General features: G+C 32.1%; 2 protein-coding genes and 1 pseudogene across 3 annotated transcripts; all 3 read right to left on the bottom strand.

The window, feature by feature from the left end:
* Window positions 1-499: 499 nt before the first annotated feature.
* Window positions 500-6,054, bottom strand: LOC106426538 (annotated as a pseudogene).
* A 2,955-nt stretch (window positions 6,055-9,009) lies between these two features.
* Window positions 9,010-10,382, bottom strand: LOC106426563 (putative F-box protein At3g16210). The gene has a single exon (XM_013867274.3). The coding sequence runs from the start codon at window positions 9,999-10,001 to the stop codon at window positions 9,102-9,104; it is 900 nt and encodes a 299-aa protein (XP_013722728.2). The 5' UTR covers window positions 10,002-10,382; the 3' UTR covers window positions 9,010-9,101.
* Window positions 10,383-12,660: 2,278 nt separating this feature from the next.
* On the bottom strand, window positions 12,661-16,760 carry LOC106426580 (imidazole glycerol phosphate synthase hisHF, chloroplastic). 2 transcript variants are annotated; one of them, XM_048754789.1, is made up of 19 exons: window positions 16,536-16,760; window positions 16,382-16,464; window positions 16,200-16,294; window positions 16,028-16,131; window positions 15,791-15,960; window positions 15,603-15,717; window positions 15,473-15,528; window positions 15,341-15,379; window positions 15,080-15,178; window positions 14,848-14,910; window positions 14,699-14,761; window positions 14,510-14,592; window positions 14,257-14,365; window positions 14,130-14,183; window positions 13,822-13,909; window positions 13,488-13,525; window positions 13,304-13,409; window positions 13,016-13,182; window positions 12,661-12,930 (listed from the first exon to the last, which is right to left on the bottom strand). In XM_048754789.1, the coding sequence occupies exons 1-19, from the start codon at window positions 16,696-16,698 to the stop codon at window positions 12,871-12,873; spliced, it is 1,755 nt and encodes a 584-aa protein (XP_048610746.1). In that variant the 5' UTR covers window positions 16,699-16,760; the 3' UTR covers window positions 12,661-12,870. The 2 variants fall into 2 exon arrangements, with proteins under 2 accessions (XP_048610746.1, XP_048610748.1); XM_048754791.1 differs by having other exon boundaries at window positions 15,791-15,936.
* Window positions 16,761-25,404: the final 8,644 nt, after the last annotated feature.

The raw sequence follows: 25,404 nt of genomic DNA, 5'->3' as shown, positions 1-25,404 counted from the left end.
TAATTTAAGTCGTCCGTTTGACCAGAAGACTCATCAGTAAGTCTTCTACATACAGATGACTTACTAGTAAGTCTTCTACGCGAACAGATCTTGAAAAAAAATTCAAATTCGTACCTTAAACTAGGTGAGATGACTTCGTTTGCACACAGGGTCTTCTCCAACCACCCAGAACCTCAAACGAAAGCAACCGTAAGTCAAAACGAAAGAAATATGGCTCTGCAACCATAGCCCATATTTTGAATCAAAAGCTTGAGTTTTTTGGATGAATATAGAGAGAAAGTGAAAGAAATGTTGTTTTTAGTTCATAACAATTGAAACAGAGAGAGTGTAAAGAGATTTACGTGCATTAAAGGGCATTAAAAGCTCCAAACAGTTCGTACAAGGTTGTTGCCACTATTCATTGCAGTGGCAGTATTGTAAATACTTGAAGAAGATGAGGTTGAGACAGTAAAGAAGCCATTTTCGAAAAAAAAAAAAAAAAATGTTAATGGCATTTTCGTAGATAAAGTGCAGGTGTGGGGTTAAAATCTCAAAAAAAAAAGGAGTCAAAAGAAAAGGTTAGTTTTCTGTTTGACTCCAAGTTTTGAGTCACTTTTGCAAAAAACCCTTAAATATTAGGTTGAATCTATATATTTTCGAATCTAACATATATAACACACAAAAATATATATCCAAAATTTATAAATCTACCTTTAAAGAGCAGAATATGAGAACCATGAAAATAATTTTGGTGTTTTCAAGTTCAAAGAGATTAGAGAGAGGTTGGAGAATTTTAGAATGAGAAACATTACATTTTGTTGCATCCATTTGAGAAGAAGAGAGATAATGTGTAAATTTTCTTTATATAAGAAGACAAAAATTCCAATTAGGTTAAATATTTTCAGTTAGAAAGACTTCTTAGCAATTCCTTTAACATAAAATGCATATAATATGTTAGAAGACTTCACAAGAAATTTTCTAAACACTAAAATAAAATTACTAACTAAATAGCAATAAACAATTCGTTAAACATAAGATCAATTTATAAATTTTTAATATATATGAAACTAAACACATGTACGTCAAATTTAATTTTCTATAAAAATGAAGATCATAAACCTAATCCTAAAATACAAACAATACTACCACATATGTTATCAAACCCTAAACCAAAGACAATATGACTTACAACCTATATTCACTCATCTATAATGAAAACAATTTAATTTAAAAATATATAAAAATTTATATTATTTAGAAATGTTTATAATTATATGAATTCAATTTATTTTTCATCAAAATATTTTTTTATAAATTTTATAAATTATTTTTAAGATTAAATACATGAGAAGGCTTTATAAATCTTCTCATAGAAGACTTTTGAAGTCTTCTCATATAAAATTTTTAGAGAAGGCTTTTCATAGAAGGTTTCACTGACCTAAAAAGATTTTGCATGGTTATAATAGTAAAAGTGATTACATGTTTTTTGTTTGGTATGATTGTAATTCCATTATCATTTTACGTTATTTTTGCATTTGATTGAATTTTGGATACATTTTTGTATTTAAAATCAAATTTTAGGTCATTTTTGGCAAATCTCCTAATAACAAAGTAAAATGTATAAAACATATCACTATATGTTAATAATGTCAAATAAAAGCCTAAACAATAATATTTTAAAGTTACACAATATATAACAATAAAAATCTAGATCATATATTTAAAAAGTTTATGATAATATCAAATTTATACATTTATAAAATGAAAAAAAAAATGCATAGACGTGCGGATCAATCTCTAGTAAATAGTAATAAACATGCTTAACAACTTTTTACATTAGATTTTTAGAATGATTTTCTTTTGATAGTTTAGATTTATTAAAATTTTAAGCAAGAGTATTCAACCAAGGAAATGAAAAAAAAAATTAAAAACTACGCATATACTCAAAAAGTAAAAGTTATTATGAGTATTTCATCAAACAATAATATCTTTCCACCATATTTATAAACCCCACGGTGGCGAAAATCAGGAAATAAAAATTCAACACCATTCAATCTTAGATCACAAAGTGTCCTTGTAATATTGGAAAAGTCGCTGTCAATCACACTATAAAGACGAGCGTGCTTCAAGATGAATGGATTATAGGAAATAGAAAGTGGGATTTCCGATTTCCTATAAGGCGAGATGGAAAAATATCAATAGAGGAAGCAGATTGACGCTTTTATGGGGGCATGCATGCCTATCGGTCTTTCCGATACAGAAATGCATAATTCAAAGACGACAACTTAATTAACAAAAGATCCTCTACTATATGTCATCACAATTCTGTTTGAGAAGACGATGTTCTCCTCGATCAAGTTCACTGACAGGAAATGTTCATGTAATCAGTGTGCAGTGCTCGACAGGCCACTCAAGCTTCAGAACGATGGTGTATATATAGCACTTGTCTAACCTTTTTTATGAAATCTGTATATACTGACAATACTTAATGAATGAAAGTATTTGGTTGGCTGGCAAAAGAATAATGTGGGGAAAAATACCTTGCACTATTTTCTGAGATTTCTCTAAAATGACATTATATACGTAATTTCCCCCCTATCACGTGGTAATATCACAAAAACTAAGAGGGCTCACAAATATTTTCGGTATAGATCTCGAATTGACAAAGTTCTAGTAATGTTTCTTTTTTTCTTCTCCTCGTTCTTTTTTTTTACTTTTTCATTTATCTGTCATCTTGGTCTGCACAAAAAAAAAACATGTTTAATAATGAGAAGCCAACTGGTTATTTTCGGTTTATTCTTGAGTTATTAATATCTTTTTACCCCTCTGGAAGTGAAATTTTCTGACAGCTTGCCGGATGTTACTTTCATTCCTTTGCAAAATTTCGTCAATCTTGCCTGATTTAAAAATCAGCGGTCCTGATATGCTCTGTTTACCAAATTGTAGATGCTCCTGCAACAACAACAATCACAAGCATTTAATTTCAAATACATTTATGAAATTGTATAGACACCATCTTGCAGTTGTGTATATCACCAAAAATAGTTTGGTCTTCTTTGACACATAAATGATTAAACAAAAGTACTTACTAAGTTTTTCTTTACTGGAAAATCTTTATCTCTTTGGCTGAAATCCAAACCAGACCCATTAAGTGATCCTTGCCGTTCACCAATGCGTCTAAGCTTGCCCTCACTAGGCACCTCCTCCACAATCTGATCATCGTTGTCTCCTTGAACCTCCCAGACCGAGTCATTGTTTAGGTTTGAGTTTAAACCAAAAGTGTTCTTGGCAAAAGCGACACTTGTTTCGCTCAATTGACTCCTTGAGCTTGGTTGATAGTAAGTAAGAGTAGAGATATTATCAGGATCTTTCCGTCTTTTCACAGCCCACGCAAAACCACCGGCTGGTCCTGTAGTCACTGGCAGGTCAGAGAATTTGTAGTAATTTCCATGTGTTGTTGTTGTAACTGACGCATCATTAAGCATGTTCTTGTCCTCAAACGTGTCCTGCAAGTCAAAAACCTTCGTTGAGGGTTAAGAAACTAAGCTGAAAAAGGATTTTTAGATAGAGTGAGGAAAAAACCTGTCTTATTGGCAGCTTAGCGTAGCTATTTGGATCATGTTCTGCTCTATATGGTCTTTTGTGTTTCCTGCCTACTCCAGAATCTCGAAGCTTAAGGTTTGCCCTTTTCCTGAAGAATAATCATATGCATTAATACAAGTTTTGAAACATACTCTTTCCTCAAAGAAGACAAGAGGCATGCAATGTATGATTCTGACCTGCGCATATCGTCGCGATATATTTTGCATCCATTTCTTTTTTTGGTGGATATTTAGGCAATGAAGAAGGGTCACACGCATAAGGCGTCGTCAAGAAATACTAAGAGGAGAAAGAAATCAGAAAAAAAAACAAAAAACAAAAACAAAAACACTTAGAGATGAAAGAAAAGGAGCAATGGGATACTATAATCTTCCTTCACCTCGGAATTAAGTGCAGATGAAGCAGTCCCACGCTTATATGGTTGCATTGAGAGTAAAGTTTCTAATAGAGAAACACCACTAGTTGGTAACTCTCTACATCGTTCTCTGAGTGTGGCTTCATAAGTATGTTGAGGCCTGAAAGAAGTTGCGTGAGGAAGCCTAGTTTTTATCCAGAAACTATCTGGTGGAGATCCACAGAGCTTATAGATTTTATGGAGTTGTTCAATCTACAAAACCAACAATTTACAGAAAAAACCATCATTATACAAATTATTTTAGAGTTCTTCTTCATGTGCAAGATATTTGTAATATACCTCGGTTTTGCCTTTTAGGATGGGTTTTCCCATTAGAATCTCAGCAAAAACACATCCCACACTCCACAAATCGATTGATACTCCATAGCTAGTAGACCCCATAAGAAGCTCAGGAGCTCGATACCATAAAGTCACAACACGGCTTGTCAATTGGTGTTTGTTTTTAGCTGTGACCACATTTGCTAGCCCAAAGTCTCTTTAAAACTCCTTTGTTATTGACAAAAATAATTGATGCCTTTAGAGCATCATTAACGCAGAGTTCTTAGTACAAGGTTCTTAGCAGAATATAAGAACCCGACTCTTAATTTTTAACTGAAAATGCTAAGAGTCGGCTCTTAAATAAGAGATTTAAGAGCCGACTCTTAACTTTTTCAGTTAAAAGTTAAGAGTCGGGTTCTTATATTCTGGTAAGAACCTTGTACTAAGAACCTTGCGTTAATGATGTTCTTAGTGTCTCTATGTATTACGCTGTCTAGAGTTGGTTAGCAAGACTCCATGGAAATCAGAATCGGTTTGATCTGGTTGTTAGATTTGTAATTGATTTCCGGTTTAGGAGTCGGTTCAATCTAAGTTGTAAACGTCGCCGTATCGAGTCATCACTTTCATTCAAAAGTTTGTTACAGAGTGGGGTCAACAACTAGAGGCCGTTCGTAGGTTATTATCTAGCTTGTGTGAGAAGTTGTAGAGTGTGTGAGTTTCTGGGAAACACGGTGAGAGAGAAAAGCGATAGTGAGAGAAACACAATTCTACGGGAGGTGAGCGTTTTCTCTTGGGGCTTTTCCGGTGAGAGTTACGGTGAGGTGTTACGGCGGCGTTAAGTTCACTGAGCTTAGTGAATTCCGAGGAGATCCTTGGCCAGACGTAGAGTCGCGGTTTGCGCTCGAACTGGATAACATCTCGCAGTTGGTATGCTGAGAATACTGGATGCTCAGTATATGTCTACATCGCTTCCAAACAGGATGTACTTGAAGCAGTGCCTATACGGTTATCGTATGAGTGAGTCTCTATCCATCGAGAGCAACATGATGAGTTCCTGAGAATCATAACAGATTTGAGTAATGTCATGGTGGAGATTTTTGATGAAGATCAAGCGATTTTGCTATTGATGTCACTTCCTAGGCAGTTTGATCAACGGAGGGATACATTGAGATATAGCAAAACCACTGTGACTCTTGATGAAGTTATAAATTCTATTCATTCAAAGTAACTGGAACTTGGTGTGAATGGAAATGGAAAAGGGAGTAATAAGCCTCATGGTGAAGTGTTGTACTCAAACTCTAACAACAGAGGAAAATCAGGTGCTAGAGACTCAAATCAGAACAAGTTCAAAGGCAAGGGGAGGGCGTTTTCCCTGTGGTGGACCGGTGAGGCTCCCTCTGGTCCGTTAGACATGAGGCATTCTTGGAGCTGATGCAACCCATTTCAAAAGAAAATTGTTTCCTGATTCGGAAACGGGTCTAATCTCAGGGAACCAACCCCTCATTAGGCCAAAAATGAAATGGGACTGTAGACAAAAGAATAAAGAACAAAGATGAAAAAAAGAGGGAAGGAGAAAAACTAAAACAATAATAATCACATGATAAAATTATTAAAAGGAAAAGCAACTATTTTTTCTCTTTTGTTGAGTCTTCTTGAGAAAGAGAGGTAAGGGAAGCTGCAGAACCACAACCGCATAAACAGCAAGACAGAGATAGAGAACTGTAGCACCAAAATTGGGTGACAGTTTTTTATATATATTTTTCTAGAGTGAAAAATACATATTTAGCACTCACCTTCACCATATTTTTCCTTTGTCACCTGTCTAACAAAGAGAAAAGTCCAATCTGTTGGAGATAAAGAAGACCTAACCAACAGGTTAAAATGCTAGACCTAACCAATAGGTTAAAAAGCTAAGAAACAATTAAGGTGGATTAGTTAGTTAATCTATCCCAAGTTGTTGAGACGTCTTAAAATGAAAATCATCAAAGGCCTAAATATCTTCTAAAGTATAAAACAAGAGATCTCAAAGGTATTTATATTTTATATACCAGAAAGTGGGGTTTAATACTAAAGCTTATTAAAGTTGTACAATGATAATAGTTGGTCAAGTTCGTTTCTCTAAAAGGTCGTCTTCAGTCAAAAGAATCTTTAGTTAACACAAATTCACTAGCAGGAAGAGAAATTAATGTATATATAATTCATGATTTTTTTTTACTGGAGATGAAAACATTTGATAGTTTAAATCCAGAAGTAGAGATCAATATACATCTGACAGTACAAGAACACACTTGAATGAAACTTTTGTCGCACCTAGAGCACATTGGTTGTAATGTCTGTCACATGTGATGTTGGACAGGTGTCATGATTGAAAATGAACTTACAAGACCACTCTAGATAAAAGATGCTAAAAGAAAATGTTACCCGAAAATTAGCAACTACGAATTAAGGGGGTGTATTCAGTAGGGACTTTTAGGTGATTTGTGTCAAAATGACAAATTCACTGTTATTGAAACATGAATTTTAAAAACTTATTTAAAATCCAGTGTTATTGAATTTGACAGTTTATAAAGTACTCTGAAATCCACTGTTATTGAAAATATTTTAAGTCGTGGAGTTTTAAAGTTTTCAAGTGATTTTAGAGTGTGGGTGGAGTTTCTTAGTTAAAAAAAAATAAAACTCAAATCTCATAGTTTTATGTGATATACTAGAGTGGTTTAACAAAAATCATTTTATTCACTGCAATTTCTTAAAATCATCTAAAACCTAATTAAAAGTCAAATCACCTCAAATTTTAGATTGAATACATCCTCTAGTACTGTTTTGCCTTTGTTAATATAGGTTTTAGATAGCAGTAAACCATCTACCTTTTTCACTAATATTTTTTTTTTGTCTAACTTTTTCACTAATATTGTTAAAACAGTTCATAGATGGTAGGATGCATAGACAGATACATGAGCCAGCTGAAGAATTATTAAGCCCTAAACTTAGCCCAAAAAAAGAGAGAGACAGCTAAATAGTATTCAAAAACCTTAATAAAACTAAAAATAAAACACACCAAGAGAGATTTCCTAAACTAGGATCTAGAAATTCTAAATAATGATCACAGTGCAAATCCAGCTTTTTTCCTAATGAATCTAAACAAAATTGAAGAAAATCATGAGTTCCAAAAAATTCATGAGTTCCGAAAAACTCATGAGTTCATCTGGTTCTTTCTCCATTAATTCATGAGTTCCAAACAAGAAAGAAATCATGAGATCTTCTGCTTCATTTTGTTTCTAGATTTTATATAACTTCCGATTGTTTAATCATTTCTGGCTGGTTAATTAGTTTCTGAGTAAATTCTGTTTAGAAGATCAGTTTCTAAGATTTCAGTCAAAACCTTTAAATGAGAAGTCAAGATCATAACTATGACATATAAAATGAACATACAAATAATGTTTATGTATATGTATTCTTTGGTAATGTTAAATTGTTGGACAACTAATATAATATATACATAGTTAAGAGATGAGTTTCTTTATTTTATTTATCTCAATAAATCAATAATCATCAACAAAACAATTATTGTACGACATTTAAATCCAAAGAAATTTAATAGTTTAAAAACTCGATTAATAATGAGGGAATTCTGCTTTTACCCAATTTTTGTACCATTATTCATGTTTACCTATATTAGATTGACATTTTCAAAAATACCTAAAGTATGATGTTTCATTAAAGAGGCAAAAGATAATTTTATCTTTGCTTTATAGATATATATATATATATATATATATATATTTAAATAAATAATAATATAAAATTATATAGTTTTTGGATTATACTTTTCATAATTATTTCGAAATTTTTTTCTTTTTTGATTTTTTTTTTAAAAAATATTTTAAATTTTAAATGTTAATTTATTTATTTTTAAAATCCCTAAACCCTACCCCTCAAATCTAAACCATAAGTCTACCTTAGTTAATCCTATGGACGGATAAAAGTATCTATTTACTTCTTTAAAACTAAAGGTAAATGTAGTTAAGGTAAACATGAAAAATGATATTAAGAATGCGGTAGTTTAAGTATGTTTTCATTAATAATCTATATACCTTTGGATTCAAATATAACTTAAATAATTATTCATAAACTTTTAAGTTTTGATCAAAATTGTCATAGTTTATTTGTTAAAATTATTTTCAAACTAATTTTGATGAAAATATAAAGAATTATACAAAAACTTTTACTACTTTTATTATAAGTTCATTTTAATATATTTTATATTTATATTTACGGTTATATTATTTTAAAAAATCTAATAATAATGTCTATTGTATGTACAAGTATTCTGTAACTATCTTATTGTAAGAATTTTACCAAAAATCAAAGTATTTACTTTCGAAATGAATGTGGTAAAGAAACATAAGCATAATTTAAAAAATCACTTATCAAATAATGTTTAGGAAATATTTATTATTTTTAATTATTTTATGATGTTGAAAAACGTAAAATTGATAAAAAATAAAATAATTTATATATATAATACTCATTTAATGCAAGACGCATATATTAACCTTGTTAAACAATATTTGATGGCAACAACTTTAGTAATCAAGTTATGAGTAGTTATTATATATGGTAGTTTGTCATATATGAAAATTATTATTTCTGATTTAAAATGTGTAATTCCTAATGAGGAGTCTATTTCTGTCGACTATTCATGTGAGAATTTTTAAGTATATATTTTATAATTATAAACTTACTTTTACAATAATTTATAATTAAACAATTTTATTTTAATTATCAGAAATATTAGTTAGATTAATAGCATTATTTTCTTAAAACAGGATCTTTAAATTTGAGACGTCCCTTACTGACATATATAATCACTCATACATCTAAACCCTTTCAACGAACTACCAAATGGAACTTCAATGAACTTCTCTCGGGCCTTGTACACCATAACCTTCCCGTCTCCATTTCTTGTATCTTTCACCACTATGAAGACGTCATCGTTTCTTGCTATGCACGCAAACACAACTTCAAAGTTTTTGAATTCTTTAAGATGTTTGGTCATATTGATCCATGGTTCACTTTGCCATTTCTTGATCTTCTTGTCGCTACTCTTTTGACGCCATACACATATGTCATTATTTATACATGGGTAGTGCTCGATAATGTATAACTCTCCCCTTAAAACCCCTAACCAGGAACTAAATTTCTGCTTACAAGTTATCGGAAGGTTCAGTTCTTTGTACTCTTCTTTGACAAAATCGAAACATAGGATGGTGTTTTCCTTACAAGGGTTCTTGATGTGTGACCGGTCTGCTATCCAATACATACAATGGTCCTCAACCGTACCGGTCCGGTTTTTAAATTTGCAATCAAGAGAAGTATCTCGCGGCACGCTTTCTCTCCAAGATTTTTCTTTGAAAGTGTAGATAAAGGTTTTGCGATCGATTATAGTCACGATCTTGTAATCATCAGAGAATCGGTCATAACCGAATCCCAAAGGATTTGTTGTTTGACGCGAATTAAACATCATTATTCTCTTGAATTCTTTGGAACTCGGGTTCCAGATGGCTAGGTCATTGTGGCCTTCAAGTGTGAGACACATGATTCCACGGCAATGAAGAATACAGACAGGTTCGGTCGGGGGCGGTAATGTAAAGGGCAAGTTGAGTTTCAATGATGTTGTTTTGTTGAAGTCGAGAAGGTATAAACCATCTTGCTGCAATGAAATGAGCTGCGATGGTTGTTGATTGGACATAGCGAAATGTTCAAAACAGATATGTTTTAGTTAAAATGGGGGGGGGGGAGATAATGGATTGATCTTATGGTTATGAATTTGTGAACAAGTATATTTTATAGGCTGATTATATATTAGTGATTTATAAATGTTCTTAGATTCAGAATCCACAAACAGAAAGTAAATTTGACTTTACATAGGAAATTGATTAATATAAGGATTCATTTTAGATTTGCTTATTTATGATTAGTTAATTTTTTGTGCAATGCATAGCAATAAATATTTTAAAATAATTTAATATGAATTTGTTTCATTTGATTAACTTGAAATAAAACTAAAATCAGAAATACTAATTTATTATTTATTTATTTGACTTAACAATAATTAATTTAATTTTCAGTTTAATTAAGTTAAAGTTAAAGAATTTGTCTATTTTATATTTATATATTTAAAACTACATATTTGAGTACATTGCTTTTGTTTAAATTTTACTACATCCATAAAATTGATTCATTTTATTTATCTCAATAAATCAATAATCATTAAACAACAAATATTGTATAACATTTAAATCCAAATAAATTCAATAGATTAAAAACTCGTAATCTGTACACCTTTGGATTCAAGTTTAACTTAAATATTAGTTATTCATAAAATTTTAAATTTTGATAAAAAAAAAAGTGTTATAGTTTATCTGTTAAAATTATCTTATAATTAATTTTGATGAAAATAAAAAAATTATACAAAGTTGTTTACTATTTTTATCATAAGTTCTTTTAATAAACTTTCATATTTACAGTTATATTATTTTTAGAATTTTAATAATAATTATAATCTTATTTATGTTTATGGTGTGTAGCAGATTATGTAATAAACCATAGATCATCATTAATATAACAATAAACAATATAGTAGAAATAAAATATTTACAATATTTACAATTTTAGAAACATTATTTAATTATATTTTTATATTTATATAACTTTTATTAGTAAGAAATTCTTCCAAATTTTATGCGGTTGTTTTTAAATTGTATATTTTTAATCTCAGTACTATTAGTTTCTTTTTAATATCTAAATTTTGAGAAATATTATTAGTTTTTTGTTTGATAGTTATATACCTAACAAAATTTTCTCTTAAATTTATACGATTTATTCAATATATTTAACCAAAAATAGATTAAAAATCTTTCCAAGATTATAATTTTAAATATATCATATATATTACTAAATAAAAATATTTATTTTATCTTAATTTTGTATGTAATTAAATTAAATATTGTAAGCAAATAATAAAATCTAAAAATTAACAAAAGTTTATTTAAATATAATTTAAATTTTAAAACTTTTATTTCTCCACATGGTGTAAGAGAACGCCTTGTTTATTAAGATACGAAAAGATTTGTTTTAAGAATTAGTTTAGATTTTCTCTTTCAAGGCTGATGTCTTTTTTTCATTTTATTTCTCTGTTTCTTTTTCTTCTAATGGATCTAAACAAAATTGAAGAAGATCATGAGTGCCGAATGGCTCATGAGTTCATATTGTTCTTTCTCCATGAGTTCATGACTTCCGAACAACCAAAAAAATTAAGAGGTCTTCCGCTTCATTTTGTTTCTAGATTTATCTAACTTCCAATTGTTTAATCTTTTCTGGCTGGTTAATTATTTTCAGAGAAAAGTCTGTTTAGAAAATATGCTTCTATGATTTCAATCAAAACTTTGAAATGAGAAGTCAAGATCATAACTATGGCGTATGAAATATTGTTTATGTCTGTATTATTTGGTAATGTAAAATTGTATGACAGCTAATATAATACATATGAAATGAAAATACAAATAATGTTTATGTATTTTGTGGTAATCTCAAATTCTTGAACAAGTAATACATTATATATACGGTTAAAATAAGATTTTATTTATTTTATTTATCTCAATAAATCAATAAGCATCACACAACAATTATTGTATAACATTTAAATCCAAAGAAATTCAATAGATTAAAAACTCGATTAATAAGGGAGACATTTTTCTTTTGCCTCATTATTTGTACCGTTATTCATGTTTCCACAAAATCAGTTTCTAAGATTTCAACGAAAACCTTGAAATAAGAAGTTAAGATTATAACTATGGCGTATGAAATATTGTTTATGTCTATGTATTATTTGGTAATGTAAAATTGTATGACAGCTAATATAATACATACACAGTTAAAACATAAGTTAATTGGGATAAAAAACTGATTTATTGCTAATGTTAAATTGTTAGATAATTAATATAATATTTACATTGTTAACAAATAAGTTATATGGGATGAAACTTATTTGAATTCCATATATGAATAATGTTTAGGTATATTTGTCAGTTGGTACATGTCAAATTTTCTGACATCTAATATAGTATATACACGATTAAAAGATGAGGTATTTGGGATTAAAAATAGATTTGTTGGTAATGTCAGATTGATACACAATTAATATAATATTTGCACTGTTAACAACTAAGCTCTTCCATTTTCTTGATTTGGATGTCTCTATTTCTCATCTCTGATTGTAGATCGTCTACTTCGGCACAAACATCATCTCTCTCTGCCATTAGCATGTTGAGATTCACAACTTTTCAACAATAAATTGGATTGCTATTATTAGTAGATAAAGATTTTAGATGAGAGAACTGAAAAGTAAATAATTTTGAAAACTTATATGCTTTCTTATGGCCATAGAAAAAGATAACACAAGTTCATCTACTCCCATACAACGAAAGGATCAGTGATCGATAAATCTTTTATAATAATAACTTATTGAAAATAAGAATCGATCTTGTTGGAAGTGTAACATGAATAACTGTAACACGTGAAGTCTTGAAACAGAAACGGATTACCGTAAACCGAACTTCTTACATCCTGACTTCTATGCTCTTCTCTAGCAAGTGCTCTTTCACAGACTGGATGGGTACCTTCATACAAAAAAATGGCATAGAACAGTTAGCAAACTCGGTTTAAGATTCAAAGGTATTAAAGAGAATATAACAAGGTTGTTACCTCTTTCCGGTGGAAAATGCCGGCAGCAAGCGCAGCAGATGCATTAGTCGTCTCAAACACCTCAGAAAAGTGCTCAGGAGTGCCTGCTCCACTGCTTGCGATAACCGGTATGCCTACAGAATCAGATATGAGCTTCACCAAGTCTGTATCAAATCCTTTTCCTTGACCTGAAACTCAGCAGAGAATAGGCACAAAAATAAGGAGAGAAAATTACGCGTAGAATGATTTTTAACATCTGAAACAACGCGGCTTTAGAGACTTAAAAGGACCTTCTGAGTGTGTACATACCATCACAGTCTATGCAGTTCAGTAGAATTTCACCAGCACCTAACTCTTCAACCGCTTTCGCAAGCTCATACGCTCCAATAGGACGACCTTCTCGTCCTCCACTTACCTTTTAGGGATGAATCAATATTTTAAAGAATGAAACAAATTCAAGAATAACTGGTAAAAAGGGTGGCTGTATTTTTACCGTGCACTGATACCATGCGTATTCTTCCCCATTCGGACCTAACAACAGCAAGTTAACTCGGGTGTATTAGATTTGTATGCAAAACTATGGAGAAACTCTATTCTCTGTATAGTACAAAGAACACAAGGCTATACAAGAAAGCTCAGAAAAGATTGACGCAAGATGAACCATAACATCTGAAACTAGTGTTAGCATAGCTTCCAAAGTATTTTCCCTTGAACTTGTAATGTATGAGAACGCTCAATTTTGCCATGTATGATATGTAGCCAGAGTCAACAATGTTCGTTTAGACCATCACAAAGCAAAGAGAGAAGGGGTGAGAACACTGGAATACCTGGGTTAGTTACTCTGATGACTTTGTATGGCACATCATCAGGATCGTTCACATAAACTCTACGAGGATCGATACTTACAACCACTGCCTGTGACGAGAAAAACTCTTATCAATTAACTCAAAAGCTACTTCCGGTTTCACACATGAATGGGGAATACAAGAATAACTATCTAAAACGCAGTCAAATGTATATTCACTGTCTACTCAATCTGTAACTTAGCTACTTATGTTGACTGACATCCCCTTTTCTGCAAGATGAGGTTTGTGTAAAAAGAAGGCCAATTGTTATAGACTCGGAATAAACTTACCTGGTTTCCATAAACTCTGGATATTTGTTCTAAACTACTCTTTCCTGTCTTCGCCTGCAAGAATAATCAAGAAAAGGGGATTAGCATGAACAACTTCGACAAAATTAGACGGCAAGTACAAGCCTACCCCTGATTTTCTAAACTCTTCCGCAGCATAAACAGCGTCACTTCCTATGGAGATCTTATCAGCACCGGATCTGAAATACTCAGCAGCAACTTCCAAACTAGAATAGTACCTGAGCAAATGTAATTTGATATTAAATAGTTATGGAGAGTAAAAATAGCAATGCCCTCGCTAAAAGAAAGAAAAAAAACGAAAATCATGTCCATGTAGACATGTTCAAAAGAAACAAGCTGAAAAGAAAACTATTAACATGTACCTGCCGGTAGCATCTGTAAAATCCCTAATACCACCTCCAACGGTTAGTGGTACAAAGACATTCTCTGATGTGTACCTCAAAACCTATAAAGCATGTAAAATTATCTAAATCAAAAACACATAACTACAGAAGTAATTCTTACAGCTCTAGTGAGAGAAAAAAAATAGTAATAAGAACTAATCTTAGTACCTGTATCATCGGCAGATCCCCTAGAGGAAAATCTCGGAATCCAGTTATGTTTAAAAAGCTAATCTGAAAACCCAAAGGAAGAATGGTTTAATGGCAAACAAAATCTAAATAAAAGCTGTATTTGAGAAACTAACAACAAGAAAACATACCTCATCTGCACCATCTTTGTAATACTGCCTAGCTAAATCCACAGGTTTTCCAAGATTTCGAACCTGCAAAAGAAAGGTTAATTAGTTCACGGCGACAATAATTAGTCAACCTCAGCACCTCTCAGATTAGATATAGTCCTATGAAGAAAACATCTAAACACCAACACTATTTCACGTTTTCTCAAAGAACACTTCCCAGGATACGACATTTAAAGCAGCAATTTCAACAGACCTCGTTTTCGTTAGATTGCTCTCTCACATCATATTGGTCCCCTTTAGTTACTACAAGATCTCCTTTATCATTAGTCCTCACGTCAAGACAAGCAATCACCTTGAGAAAAGGAAAAATATATAAATATCATTAGAAAAAATCCTGCAATAATAGTGAACAGAAAAAAAAAATCAGCAATCCTGTGGAGAAGATACGAAGGCGGAGTACAGCGGTTGCTTCCTGTAAGATTTGAATACGGTAATGAAAGAAAAAACTTATTACTCTCTTTGCAAGCTTTGAAGCCTTCCTTTCCTCTGGCTTCTGTTTTCAAGTGAAGTGTAGTTTCCATTAAGCAAAACCAAAAAAAAAATCAGGAAGCTTACGTTGTGCACGAACGGCTGAAGTGAAATCTACCTGTTTCGAGGATGATTTTGGATCCAAGAACCTTCTCAAAACAGAAAGACCCACCTCTGCGAATATCCAGATTCCGAATTAGTATGGTACTAGATATCAACAACAAAATAACTAGAGTAAAACATCATACCCCCGCTCTTCTCTGGGTGGAATTGGACTGCATGCACATTTCCTCTTCTTATGGAAGATATAAAGGATTCGCCATAGTGGCAGGTAGACGAAACCCAATCCTTGTTTTCATTTGACTGCAACAATCACAGAACCAAAAAAAGAATATGAAACACGACAGCAAAAAGAAGAGATTATTCAGATCAATACCGGAATAGCCCTGTAAGAATGAACAAAATACACATGACGGTTTCCAACATCATCCAAAATTTCAGAATCCTTCCCCACTTGCAAAGCATTCCAGCCAATGTGGGGTACTCTTATACCAGCTGAAGAATCAAAGCGTCCAACTGTTCCCGGTATCACACCAAGACCTTTGACTGACACAAATATAGAGTTGAGTATATGATGTCATAATACAAGAGAGGGGGGGCAATAGAGCAGAACCTGGCCCATTCTCCTCGCTAGAGTCGAAAAGTAGTTGTAAGCCAAGACATATGCCTAGAAAGGGACGGTCGTTGTCAATATATGTGCACAAAGCTTCTCCCATCCTGCAAACATCAAATTTATCATCAATCAATCAATCAATCAATCAAAAAGAAAGGTTAGTCATGCTTACCCGGTTTTGTTAAGTACATCCATAGCTGGTGCAAAAGCTCCAACGCCGGGGAAGATGAGGCGATCAGCATTCAGAATGTCTCCGGGCGTTTGAACCTAACATTTCACGTTCCCCAATGACATCACCCACTACGTTAACATGATGGAGATTAGAGAAGGAACAAAAAAAAAAAAAAAGCTTACGTCCTTGATGCTGAAACCGAGGTGACGAAGAGCGTTACGGATGCTACGGACATTCCCAGCTCCGTAGTCAAGCAAAGTCACAACTATAGGCACACAAAAAAACGAAAGCTTGAGATCGAAAAAGAAGAAATTTATTGAATTTGAAGCAAGTTACCAGAATCGGAGGTGGAAGATGCGCGAACCGAGAGGCGGGATTTGAATCTGAGATTAACACTGCCGAGATTCTTCCGGGAGAGTAACAACGAACAAGGGGAAGAAGAAGAGTTTTGTGTTGAAGTGACAAAAGAGGAGAATGGAGCCGCCACAGTTGCTTCCATTGATAGCTATTCAGGAGACTGCTTCCTTTGTTAATTCAACTTCGAGTAAACCATCACTATTACCGACGGGTGGTAAAATATAAATGGACACTAGATTTTGACCCGGATATATTTTTTTGTTTTACATACTTTTTCAGAGAAAATAAATTTTTATATTTATGTTTTTTTTGTAATCATATTTGGGTAAAATATTTTTAAAAAAATTATTAGTAAATTTTTTTGATAATTATATTAAATTTGTGATATTACATAACTATAGATTTGTGTTGTAACCATTTCACCATTAATTTTATAATTTATTCCTAAACAGTTATTAATTTTTTTAATACAATAAATATTGACAATATAGTATCAATCTTTTTCCAAATGAAAACATATTTTGGTTCCATAAATATAAATGTGATACGTTTAGGTTTAAAATACAGATATATTCTATTTGGGTTTCTATAAGATATTATTTGGGTTCGTTGGTGAGCAAAAAATTAACTTATGGCCCTGTGATTGATTATTCAAGAAAACCTGAATCATCGTTCTCGTACAACCTATTTCACCAAAATCTTTTTTTTTAAACACATTTAACCAAATCTTATCTCTTCACTTCCAGCGAAACCGTGAATCGTATATATTATCATATTTTGTTATTGTAGTTGAGCCCCATCGGAAACTAACACAAGCACACCATTTTGCTAAACAGAAACCTAGACCCATAAGCTCCTCAAGTTTTTGAATGAATAACTCGGCCTTGATCTTTTAAACAGAGTACCATATCGTGTTGCAGTTTTTTGGTTTTCAAATAATGATAAAACACTTGTATTTGCAGGTTCAATCGAGGTTCCAAGAATTCATGATGCTTCATTATTAATGAATCATTAACCGATTGTCGGAAATGGTACTTAGTTTATTTTCCAAACATAGACCTGTCTATAAATCCATAACTTTTATTTGAAAGAATAAAAGTAACTGTTTTGGTAGACAACAACAACCTAGATTTTAATAATAATATTTAGAAGGTGGTTATTTAATATATTTAGATAATTATTTAGATGCAGTTATAAAATAATTAGTTGGACATAACTTTTTATCAATGGATCACATTGCTGTTTTAATAGAATAGATTAATCTGATATGGACCAAAAGCCTAAAAAATAATCTATTAGAGCATAATTATCCCTATAACCCTATTTGAGTTTCTTAATGATTTGTTTAATAATAAAAATTAGTTAAGAAATTTAATTAAGAAACTCATAAATTTTGTGCTTTATTTGGAGTTTTTTAATTAAGAATTCTTAAAAAAAAAACTTTGTTTTTTTAAATATATTTTTTTAAAAATAAAACATAGTAAAAGTAGATGATTTCATATAGAGAAAGAGGAGTGCAGATAATTTTATATAGAAAAGGAGAGAATTTGTTCTATTTGGAGAAGAGAAGGAAGAATATGAGAAGGAAAAGATCGCACAAAGAAGAGTTTTAAAGACAACGACACAAGAAAACAACAAACACAAGTTCGCACTTCCGTGACACTACAAAACAACAAACACATTGGTACAAGGCGAAGCTATCGGAGGAGGGTTCAAGCTTTCCAACACCGTTTCCGAACGATTCCCACTCAGTAGTGGTTACAGCTGCGGCTTTGCTCTGTAACATCTTGCCTTCAACGTATCCACATCCTCCTGCAATTTTTGAACCCTACGTACCTAAACAACACAAACCCACCCAATCAAATCTATGTAGATGCTCAATTTACACGGAAGATATAGAAAGAAGAAACATTTCAAGTAATTCAGTGAAGCACAGCATGAACGTCTCAAATCTCAAGGAATCTGTAATGTGTCATAACCAAAGTCTCTACATTTAGAACAAACAAAACAGACACTATAAATCCAAATGCATATCTTTCACCGCTTATTCATGATGACACACTTATCGTGCAAACATAGTCTACGATTCATACATACAAAGGAAGAATGAAACAGATGAAAAAATAACTTCTGCCTTTCACTGTACTCTAGCCTCCCCATCTGCCTTGATGCCATCCAATTTTAGCAGCTGCCTCATGAGCATCTCAGCAGTCATGTCAAACTCCTTCACCGCAACTATCAGAGAGCTGATCGACCTCTTCAGAGATCAATAAGGAGTTGCGCAAATGATGGCCACCCAGGTTCTTTCAACTTTTTTTTTTTTTTTGTAAACTAGGTTCTTTCAACTTCAACAGCAGCATTCTAGCAAACACTAAGTGCTGCGGGAAAATAAAGTAGGCTGGGTTAGGTAGAGTTCACAACAAACAAAGATCAGAACTTAAAGCCAGCTGACATGAGCTGAATCTTTCCCAGTTCTCCCATTCAACTAACTCCTTACTTTCTGATACTTTAAACGGCAACGAACACTTCATTGATTGATCTGTCGACCTAACAGTTTAAAAAAAAGAACCAAACATCTCGTTGGAGTTTTGTAATACAATTTTTTTTTTTAAAAACTCAATTTTTAGAACATTTAGTGAAAAAGTTACAATTTTTCGACAATTAAGACTGAACCTTTGAAGTTGATGAAGAGACTGAACTCGGCAACTTACCCTGTCAAATTACAGCGAGTGAACCAAAACGCAGACGATATCGCTAAGCACATCACCACAACAGCATGGCGAGCCTTATCGATTTCATCCGACGAATCGTTCACCACGAAGGACTTGACCTTGTCTAGAACCTCGGAGTAAATCTCCCACATAGCGCAGTCTCCATGCCTCTCCGTCGTCTCTCTCTCGAGTGGATGCTTCTCTCATTTGGTGTGTCGCCAACACACAGATAAAGATCAGGGCCGAGCAATTATAATCACGCAGAAATTGGTGGAGAACACAAGCGAGGCCGAGAACACAAGAAAAAAAAGAAAAGAAAAAAGAAAAGAGAAAAATAAATGCCTTTCCTCTGATTTGTTGACACGTAGTTAAAAAACCCTTTTAGTGATCGATACCCAAAATCCTTTCACAAGGATCGGTAACAACTTTTTAATTTTGTTTGATTTAATTAAATTTCTCTTTAATTTAAAAACTCCTCTTAAGAAATCTCTATAATCATGGTCTTACCTCTTATTTTAATCTTTATCGACCACTTCAGGTGAATTTATACTTATACCCTTAATAATTTTTTTGTCTTTTACTTCTCCAACCAACCAATCAACAAACACTTGGGTCCACTCATTCTTCTTCCTCATCAACTATCGTTTTTTTTGTTTTTGTAAACTGTCAATCATGGTTTCTTCCTCTCATCTTCTAATCATTCACTTTGACTATCTCCATTGATGTGTTTTTTTATTCCTTAACGGTTATCGAATATTCGACCATTGGCTCCAGTAATGTAACTACTTCTCCAGTGGCATGAGATGCATGTCCGGTGGGGCATGTTGGTGGTCGGCAGTGAAAGCTCCGGTTTGTGTACTTCTCTCCACGTTAAAACTGTTCGACTTCATTGTATATCATATCACAAAGGAGAGCATTAATGATGACTTCAGATGGCACAACTCCTCCGAGGCTCCAACGGTTACCGTCAAAACTTCTCTTCATTGTATATCACCAGCGAGAGCATCAATGATGGCTTCCGATGGCACGACTCCTCCTACGGTGATGTATGACAACTCCAGTCCGGTTTGATGGCATGTCTCTCCGGTACTGAAGAACAGTGACCGTGGTGATAAGATGCGGCAGCTCCAAGTCGTCTCTTCCTCCATGTACTAACATATTATAATTATGTAAGAAGAAGACAAAAGGAGAAACAAAAGAAAAGAAAAAATGTGATCAAGAAGAAAGAGAGGAAGGAAGAGAAGTACAACAACAAAACCAATCTAGTCACCCTTGACCAAAGTGGTGCGGCTAGGTTAGCGTAGTGAGAGAGATGCATAATTTATATATATAAATGTCGCACAGTTTGACCAAAAGAAAAGAAGATGGTTTTAGTTAATTATAGTTAAACAAATTGGTACAACTCAAAAACTAGTACAACTATGCAGGTTCTCAAAACTTGTGTGCATGCAATTGTTGCCATCATTAAGCGTGGAGAAATTGATGAACATTATTGTTCTAAGTATTATTGAATAGATCAACGGACTTTGACATATTAAATGTCAATATATCCAGTGCTTCATCATTCATCATGGAAAAACCATATATCACACAATATATGTTCGACTAGTATAAATGGTACAACTATTTCTTATTTACCAGACTAGTGATACTGATATAACTAGTACAACTATTCAGGTTCTGGAATTTAAATATTCCTTCGAGTATGTCATATGAAAAAAATCAATAAAGTGGCTAAATTGTAAAGTATTTATAAAAGTTTCTTATGATATTTCATGGGTTTTTTTTTTCTTTTTGCAAATCTAACACAATCACATAAGTTTGCATGATCTACCTTATACTTTTAAGGTTTGTTAACTTCTTTGTCCACATAATTTTTGGAAAACATACATGAAATGTATTTTAACAAAATTTATGATTTCATTTTATTGGGGCAAAGACATGTACACATAAAAAAGTGGTACAACTGAGGTAAGTTCAAATTCTATGTCGTACAACTAATTTTTTCGATTTCACTGTCAAAATATAACTATGTACAAACTGGTACAACTCAAAAACTAGTAGAACTATGTACAAACCGGTACAACTCGAATACTGATACAACTATGTTATTTCATTTTATATTGTGCATCACGTTTTAAACGTATATCATGTTTTAAACATTATGGTTGAATATTAAATCAAGCAGTTGTACTATTCCTAAATATTTTTGTGTAGTTTAACCTGTTATCTATTTCTTTTGGTTGAAATACATTGAATCAAAGTCGATAAAATTAAGAGAAATTTTTTTTAGGTACGTAAATACAAAACGTAAAACTAAATAATATTTATAAAAAATTTAGATATTAAAAAGAAACTGATGGTATTGGGATTATAAATTTCATAATTTTTTAAAAATTTCATAAATTTTTGAAGATTTGTTTTTTTTGTAGGAAAAATTTTAAATTATAAAATAGAATTAAATAATAAACAGAGTGAAATGTACTAATTTGCAAACATAATAATCAAAAACTATTTGAAATCAAATTTGTAGATACAACAAACATATGTATATCATATTTTATGTCAAAATATGCAAGTTTCACCATGTTCTTCTTGTGTATGTGATTACAATTGCTCTATTTCTTATAATATTTTCATGTCTATATCAAGAAAATGAACTTTGAGGCGAGAAACCTACTAATCAGCACTAGAAAAACACAAATCAAGTGTTGCCACAATTAAACTAGTAATAGTACTACTGTAGTTAAACCGGGTAAACTATTATTGTTGTAGTCCAGATACCAAATATTAATTTTTATGCATTTTTTTCATTTTCGTGATGGCTTATCTTTTGGACTATACTCTTCCAGATCTTAAACTTCAATATTTTCTCGCTCGGCAGTTGTCTTATTCGGCTTCGGGAGCAAAAACGGGAAGATGATTTTCTTCCGTATATAATACAACTGGTACAGCTAGTACAAATGGTAAAACAAATCATTATCAAAACAAATATTATATAAATAAACTATTAACATATTTTGACTCATACATGAAGATTAAACCAATATTTTCATTGGTGATACATCATCCCTTTCTAAAATATCATTCATACGTTGAAAACAAAAATTAAATATAATCATATTAATTGTAAAATTGTTGTAATTATACATGTTTTAGACTTCTAGTTGTTCTAATTATACATGTATTTTGACAGATGCAAGCGGGAAAGATTAGACTAATATGTATTATTTGTTCAACATCATCTTTTTAATATCGTTCATACGCTGAAAAAAAAGGGATGATGTATACATGTATTTTGACAGATGCAAGCGGGAAAGATTAAACTAGTACAACTATGTACAAACGGTACAACTCAAATACTAGTACAACTATGTTATTTCATCACGATTAAAACAATTATTTGAAAAAAAACACAAAAATCATACATCAAACCCAATATTTTTCATCTTTCCGGTGACTCGCGTTTTTAGAACAATGTTCGAAGAATTTTCTGGCTCTGCATCTAGCTTTTTGGCCTCAAGACCAAAAAGATGAAGATAATTTTTTTCCGAAAATCGTACAACTAGTATAACTAGTACAACTTGTAAACATATCAATTTCAAATCAAATATTATTAAAAATATACTATTCATATATTTGACACATGCATGCGGGGTAGATTAGACCAATATGTCTTATTGGTTCTATATCATTCTCTTTTCTAGCATCTTCATATGCGGAAAACAATAATTAGATGAAATTATTATACATCTCATAATTAAGAGATGTCATTTCATAATTTCTCAAAGCCATGTCATCTTTTTTTGTGAGAATAAACATGGTGATGATACATAAGAAAATCTAAATAACACAGTTTCACTTTTATACATAGTGATAAATCTTAATAAATTAAAGTTATACAAATTTTCAAATTCCAGTCATGCGACTGTTGCAGTCAGAAAGCGTGTGAGAGAAGTCTTGATTTCTCGGGGAATCAATCAAATCACCCTTAAATGGACACACCGATGCTTGAATCATTAATTAAATGTTTTTTCCCAAACTAAATACTAACATTTACATTTATTATCTCCTATACTGCTTGTTTCTGTCATTAAATATATCCACTAAGTATAATAAGTTTTGGATACTGATCATTTCTATCAAAATATAACAAGACACTATCTAAATTTCGTTAAGTTTTACATAGTTTCAAATATATATACAATCTAAATTGTTACGTTTTTCTTAGTTTCATAAATTTAGACAATATAAATAACTCAGTTTCACTTACTTATACATAGTTATAAATCTTAATAAATTAAAACTATACAAAGTTCCAGTTCCAATTCCAAGAGATGCGACTGTAGGAGAGAGAAGTCGTGTCTTCTGAACTCGTGTCTCGTCGCGCCGTCTCCCCTTAAATGAAAGAGTTACAACTTGTAGAATAGTTGGGGTAGTAAATCGAGAATTAAATAACATGAAATAAAGTTAAAAAATATTATCATTTTCATTTATTAAATAACATGAAATAAAGTTACGAAATATCTCATTTTCTTAACGTTTTACATAGTTTCATATATTGAGACAATCTAATTTTTTAAAATTGTGCTTAGTTTCATGAATTTAGATAATCTAAATCAGTTACTTTCACTTACTTATACACAGTTATATATCTTTATCGCTTAGAGTTTTTCAAAGTTTCAAATCCAACCCATGCGCAATGAGAAGTCATGTCTTCTGAACTCGTGTCTTCTCGAGTCGTCTATCAAATCACCCTTAAGTGAGATAATAAATACTCAATTTATACTTTTCTCTACACGTCAGTTGAACTTCCATACTACGTGTATTTCGGTTAGAGGATTATCTCCATTATAAAAGGGTTTATCACCTTCTCCAAATAAGTAAAACGAAAATCTCTTCATTTACTTGATTAAACAAATATATCTCCATGTCGAACAGTAACTTGGCTTCTCTCCCTCCTTCCATGCTTCATAAAATTCTCTCAAAGGTAGCAACAAGCCATCTTCGGGACTTCGGTAGTGCAAGAATTGCTTTCTCCGAGTTCAATCAAATTGGCAGAGAAGAATACTTCTACCGATTTGCAGATCTCTTTAACTTGAATGACTAGATTAATGAGGCTAATGCTTTAAGGACATTCAGGCTTAGGTGCTACCAAGCCGGTAATCTAGAGGCCATCTACATGCGAGGTATGTATGAGTTCTTCGTCCTCCATTTATTTGATGAAAGAAGGGAAAAAATCTGTCTTGCTGGTGAGAGAGGATTGTTGTGGGCCAAGTATGTAGATGGAATGCTGAACTTAGCGTTTAGTGTTGATGCTAGAGGATTTGTTCACAACTATCCTAGCTTTAGTCGTGAATTTGTTGATCGGATGAATTACATGATCACGACTTCGTTATCCTCAAGCCCTTGGGGTTACGAAAAACCTGAGGTGTTTATGTCTCTACTGGAAAGAATAAATCCCAACATCTCACATGATTGTTGGTGCTCTGCAGTAATAGAACCGGTGTTTGTAGTCTCCTTAGATGGATCTAGAACACGGTGGACATGCAATCGTTGTTTCTGGCAATGTGCAGCTTGGGACTTATGCAATAATATTCACTTGGCCAGTGGGATATTCACTTGACCGCTGGCCACTGGCCAATTGAAGATTAGTTGTGTGTTTATGACTTATGGCATGTACTTTTTATCTACTTTTACGAGGTTTATGTAAAATGCATTTCATATAATATAATGTCTCTAGTTTTTCTATATAAAGTAATTTTTATTTATTATTAACAACACTGTCTCTATAAAAGAACATAATGCAAATGTAAAAGATACAATCAAAACTAGTTGAACTTTGCAAATTAAAAAGTGCAACTTAGTTCAATTTAGAATAACTTTGTAATTGATACAGTTTATATTAGTCGCAGTCTTATACGCTGCACAGTTACACCAAGATTTACAATTACACCAACTCGTACAAAGTTGTCGAAAGTTATGAAGAAAGAGATCTGAATTTTATGGATTGGTGCTGGATGGTCCGCGAAATGATCCTGGTTAGGTTGTAAATACGCAAAATTCTGTTGGTTCCGTGGTTTTTTTAATAATTTTTTGGATTTAATTAAAAATTTATCTATTTTCTAATTCGGACA

Source organism: Brassica napus, chromosome C4, assembly GCF_020379485.1.
Source record: "Brassica napus cultivar Da-Ae chromosome C4, Da-Ae, whole genome shotgun sequence".
NCBI lineage: Eukaryota > Viridiplantae > Streptophyta > Magnoliopsida > Brassicales > Brassicaceae > Brassica > Brassica napus.
The sequence above is the reverse complement of the archived record's forward strand: the minus strand, read 5'-3'. Positions and strand labels throughout refer to the sequence as shown.

Coding starts and splice junctions, on each gene's coding strand:
- LOC106426580 (XM_048754789.1), bottom strand. CDS start 16,698: ATGGAAGCAACTGTGGCGGCTCCATTCTCCTCTTTTGTCACTTCAACA. Junction 14,593..14,698: donor GGGATCTGCCGATGATACAG/GTACTAAGATTA, acceptor CATGCTTTATAG/GTTTTGAGGTACACATCAGA. Junction 14,184..14,256: donor AAGAGTTTAGAAAATCAGGG/GTAGGCTTGTAC, acceptor TTATTCTTGCAG/GCGAAGACAGGAAAGAGTAG.
- LOC106426563 (XM_013867274.3), bottom strand. CDS start 10,001: ATGTCCAATCAACAACCATCGCAGCTCATTTCATTGCAGCAAGATGGT.